The sequence below is a fragment of the Nanorana parkeri genome, unplaced genomic scaffold (assembly GCF_000935625.1).
Source record: "Nanorana parkeri isolate BGI_ZX_2015 unplaced genomic scaffold, ASM93562v1 scaffold1863, whole genome shotgun sequence".
NCBI lineage: Eukaryota > Metazoa > Chordata > Amphibia > Anura > Dicroglossidae > Nanorana > Nanorana parkeri.
In genome coordinates, this window is record NW_017308131.1 from 80,270 (window position 1) to 85,393 (window position 5,124).

Below are 5,124 nucleotides of genomic sequence, written 5' to 3' on the forward strand. Positions count from 1 at the left end.
GCCATCAATCACTGATAACACTAAACTGATGAGCGGTAAACGGTTTTAAAGTGTCGCCTATGGCCAATTGTGGGTATGGTAGTTTTCTGCGATTTCGTGGGTGCGCGCAATTGTAAAGCTTGACATGTTTGGTGTCTATTTACCCGACGTGACCCGATCTTTTATATTTTACCAAAAAACTGGTTAATAATAAATGTTTCCTAACATAATGTAAAAAAAAACGTTTTTTTTCCAAAATTTTCTGTAATTTTTCCTAATTATAATAAAAAATAAAAACCCCAGTGGTGTTTAAATACCACCAAAAGAAAGCTCTATCTGTCCCCAAAAAATGGTATAAAATTCATTTCAGTACAGCGTTGCATGACGGAATAAACGTCAGTCAAAGTACCGCAGTGCTGAATACTGAAAAATGGCCTGGCCAGGAAGGAGGTCTAAAAACCTGGTCTTGAAGTGGTTAAAATAGGGCACAAAGAACCTTATCTTACGTGTGTAAACTACTAGTCCCGTAAATCCACCATTTAATGTAGATGAACAAGGAAGACATATTTGAAATCCAGCCTGTGTGAGTACCATGGCTGCCACCATAAATACAGTGGAGAAATGAGTGTAAACAAGACGTGTGTGACTGGCAGGATTACCGGGTGAAAATAAGGGGCGAAAAGCCTAAAAACTCCAGAAAAAAAGTATAATTTTGCAGCTTACCAGTCATTAGATAAGGTGACTGCATTGTCATTTGTTAGGCTAAGGTCATTTCCAGCAAGTACAGAAAATACCTGATGATCCTGCCAGAAATGATGTGTCATTGACACTTAAAGTGAGCTGAAATCAAAACAATGTTATCTTCCTTCTGTAATCCTCCTCTCTTTGTAGTAGAGATGAAGAGGACATATTTGTAGTCCAGTCTGGGTGACAACGATGGCTTCCTCCATAGATTGGAGTAGTGAAGATGGTGGAGTGGACCTAACCACCCATGGACAGGAAGTCTCTTATTGGCAGGATCATCCGGTGAAAATAAAGAGAAAAGAGCCTGTAAAGAGAAAGGGAATGCAGCCGACACCTGTAAGGACTGGTAAGCCACAACATATTGCATTATTGTTTTTTGGGTTTAGCTATACTATACTTTCAGAACTGCTAAAGTTACACATTGAGGGGAATTTATCGAAACTGGAGCAGTTTGACAACCAATAAGCTTGTCTGACAACCAATAAGCTTCTAGCTTTTCATTTTTAAAGCTACACTGATCAAGAGACTGAAAAGAGAAGCTGCTGTTTCTCCCTTTCACGTCCTATACCCTGGTGAATCCCTCTCTGCTAGATTGAAATGCATTGCAAATATAACAATCATGTACCCGACTTGATCTATCTGTAACCTGCTTGTCTTCCTTTCCCTTTTCCTTTCATTTACTCTTATACATTTTCACTTTCGACCCCCTTCATACTTTCTTTGGATATACTATTATTGATTTGATTTTGCCACTCTACATGATACTACTAATGTTTCTAGTGGTCGGCTATAGATGTTATAACTAGGGATGCACCGATACCGATACTATTATCGGTGCCGATGCCGAGTATTTGGGCTGCCTGGTCTCCTGATTGGCCAGGAAGCCAGCTCCATGCTCCCTCGTCACTTGGAACAAGGGAGCATGGAGCCCGCTTCCCGGCCAATCAGGAAGCTGGGTGCCACGTCATTACACAGAGCCCGGCTTCCTGATTAGCCAGAAAGCCGGCTCCATGCTTTCTCGTCACTTAGTGATGAGAAGCAAGGATACCACTTCGCTGCTAATCGGGAAGCTGGGTGGCGAGTCTTTACACGCCACCCGGCTTCCTGGCTAATCAGGAAGCCAGGTGGCGAGTCATTACACGCGGCCTGGCTTCCCGATTAGCAGCGAAGTGGTCTCCTTGCTTCTCATGGGACTTCCAGCATTGGTATTCAGTATCGGCGAGTACCGGGAAAAAAATTATCGGCACTCGATACCGAAAAACCGGTATCAGTGCATCCCTAGTTATAACCTATCTTGATGTTCTTTACAATGACAAGTTTTCTTATTATCTCTATATCACATATTTGTTTTGGTTACACAATTGTATAGTCATATTTGCAACCAGAGGCCTCCCGTGGCCCGGTGTCACCCGGAGCGGGGAAGGGGTGACACCCGGCCGTGACGTCATCGCAAGCGCGGTGTCATCATCTTGGCAATGGACGCCGGCAGAGAGAGGAGGGGATGTTCACCAGCGTGATGAGGTATGCCGCCGGGTCCCTTCCTCTCTCCTCACACTGTCTGGCTCTTGGTCCATGACCGAGTGCCCGACTTTTCATAGGGGGTGACACCAAAATGCCTTTCAGTCATTGACTGTCATTTTGAGTGACTATCATCAATAAATGAATTTGCACTGACATTTGAGTCTTTGTCATGCTGGTGTGCTGGTGACATCTCTATTGAAGACTGTTTTAAGTGCGGCGCCATCCGCTGTCATTGCGAGCACCCAATATCAATTTGGGGATTCCGGTAAGGAGTGCTACAGGACTTGGGACATTTGTACTCTTCCAATGGTGGCATCCGCACCCCACTTGTGACGCCACTGTTTGCAACTCGCCTGTCCTTCAGTTGTTATGTGTTTTACAAAAACCAATAAAGATAAACATGCTTAAAAAAAGAGAGAGAGAGAAGCTGATTGGTTACTATGGGCAACTGCTCCAGATTCTGTATGCTCCAGTTTTGATAAATCCCTCCACCCCCTATTTTTTGTTTTGCCTTAGAATTATGTCTTACTGCACCAAAAATGCTTTATAGTGTTTTGTGACAAATACAGTTACATTACAACGCAATGATGGGAGCGGACAGCTTGTGGAAAGTGAATACTGGAAATGTGCTCTTTTTGTTACCTTGTTGTCCTGGTTTGTACACAGCTTTGTCTGTCTGGATAAGAAGACCAGATTTTGACTTCTTCAGAAGGACCTTTGCACTCTTTGTTATGGTTTCCCCAGCATTCTCAATCTCAGCTACCAATGTGCCAACCACATCTTGTTCTTCATGTTTAGAATTAGGAACCTATGAAAATAAGAGAAGAAAATAATGACTTGATTATAAATGAATTACTGTGCTTAAAATTAACTTTGTGGTGTATGTAATCCTCAAAATGAATATTAATACTGAAGTCACACAATTTTAGGGTTTCAAAGTTTTTATTGGTTTTCCATAAGGTATAACAAGTTATAAAACAGATTTGTAACAATTTTTTCAATAAAGAAGAAGAAGAAAAAAGGCAGTAAATTCAACATTTTCAAAACAACCTTAATTCCCCGCATTCTCCCACTCTTCAGTGGACCCTCAAAGCTATCACCAGGAAAGAATTAAGGGAAAACTAGTTGAGGGGTTAGCCTTCATCTTCAACTTGGCCCCTGCCTACAATTGCATCCAAGGGCTTCTTTTCGCTCAGTTCTAATTTTGAGGGTGCAGGGCCTCACAAACTAGATATAGCTACTTTTGCTATATGGCAACTTATGGAAAAACTTTTTATTAAAAAATAATACATAATTTACCTTTATATCAAGTCACACAATTTTAAACTGCAAAATTAATTGGTCTCCTGAGCACTGGCCCTGACTTCCTGTTTTAGGGTGACTCCTTTCTCAAGCAGAGTGCTATGCAGTCACCTCCTTTCCCTTGCAGCGTCATCTAGTCAACTAGTAAGCCATGTGCTAGTAAGCTGTGTGTATCTCCAGAAACACACGGGCACAGCAAGGCAAGCAGCTCCTCTGCTCTCTATTCCTCCTTCCTCCCTTCTCTAAGCTAGTAGATGAACAGTTGCTGGAAACTGTGCTCTCCTTTGTGATCTTGCACTCAACAGGAAGTTCAGGGAAGCAGAGCTGAGAGAGTTGCAGCCTACTGTTTGGAAACATGATGACTGTAAGTGCGTGGGCAAAAATGTAAAAAAATACGTTGCAGGGTAATGTATATTTGATTGATCTGGGTTTATTGTTGAAAGACGTTTTAGAATGTAATACTGTGTTAAGGCTGAACTTCTGTCTTACTTTCAGTCTTGCACAGTTGTACAGGCTCTTCTCCACTATCTGAATAGTTTAAACTAATTTCACTGCACAATTTGTGAAAATTAGTTTTTTGACATTATTTGCGCCAAACCAATGTTCAGATATTTTTGGGGCAAATTCATTGCTGGCCCTGCATACTTTTAATAAATAGACCGATAAGGTATAGCTAAGGCCAAAACTTTCTATTGTTTTGATTCGTACAGGTAAAGGTTAAAACCAAAGTTAGGTTTGTCATTGTGTACCACTGGAGAAATTGCCCATAACGCAGAACAGAAGCTGGTTCACAGGATAAAAGGCATTGTGTAAATGGGTGGGGGATAAACCATACTGGGACTTCAAGACTACAGGAGCTATACTTCCTAGAATGAAAGAAACTATAAATATTAGAAGAAGTGCAGTGATGCTGGAGGTGGCATACACTTCATGAGAGTTAGCATTTTCATAAATGTTTGCCCGGAGTTGTGGTTTCACTTCTTCTCCTGCACACAACAGGAAGTAAGAGTACATTTCTCCAAAGTGAGGAAAATGCCCTTTTAGACCACATTTACCAGAACAAGTGTTCCCATCGGAATATTTTCCCATTATGATTTGGTGACTCAAAATTTGGGATTTTAATTTATTTCAACCTCGGTCACAATAGTCACCAAGCTCTTACCTACTACGTCGAAAGTGGGAAAAAAGTTTGGACTTAAGACACACTTTAGGCTGCATTTACACCTGAGCGTGGAGCATTTAGAGATGATTTTGGAGTGTTTTTATTTGTGTGTTTTTGTATGTTCATGCATATTCAGGCTTTTTGTTTCAGCCAATGGAAAGTTAGGTACTAGGAGAGGGAGATGGTTGTTTAACCTTAATAAAACGCTTATTTCCAGGTGCTTTCAAGCTTTTTCAGATGTTTTTCAGGAGTTTTACTTGCTTCCATTAAAGTCCATGGGGCCAAAAATGCCCTATTATGCCTCAAAGGTAGCTCATGTACCTTTTTGAGCTTCAGGCATCGATCAACAGGTGCTTGAGGTACAGAGTTTCAGTTAGGAGAGATGGGGGGGGGGGGGGGGCGGAGGGGATAAACTG

General features: G+C 41.6%; 1 protein-coding gene across 1 annotated transcript in view; it reads right to left on the reverse strand.

Annotated features, from left to right (window-relative positions):
- LOC108799965 (alpha-2-macroglobulin-like) overlaps window positions 1–5,124 on the reverse strand; it is a 78,182-nt gene that overhangs the window by 70,095 nt on the left and 2,963 nt on the right. Inside the window, exon 3 of the mRNA XM_018571915.1 lies at window positions 2,887–3,036. Coding sequence (XP_018427417.1) covers window positions 2,887–3,036 — 150 coding nt within the window. The remainder of the gene's footprint in view (window positions 1–2,886; window positions 3,037–5,124) is intronic.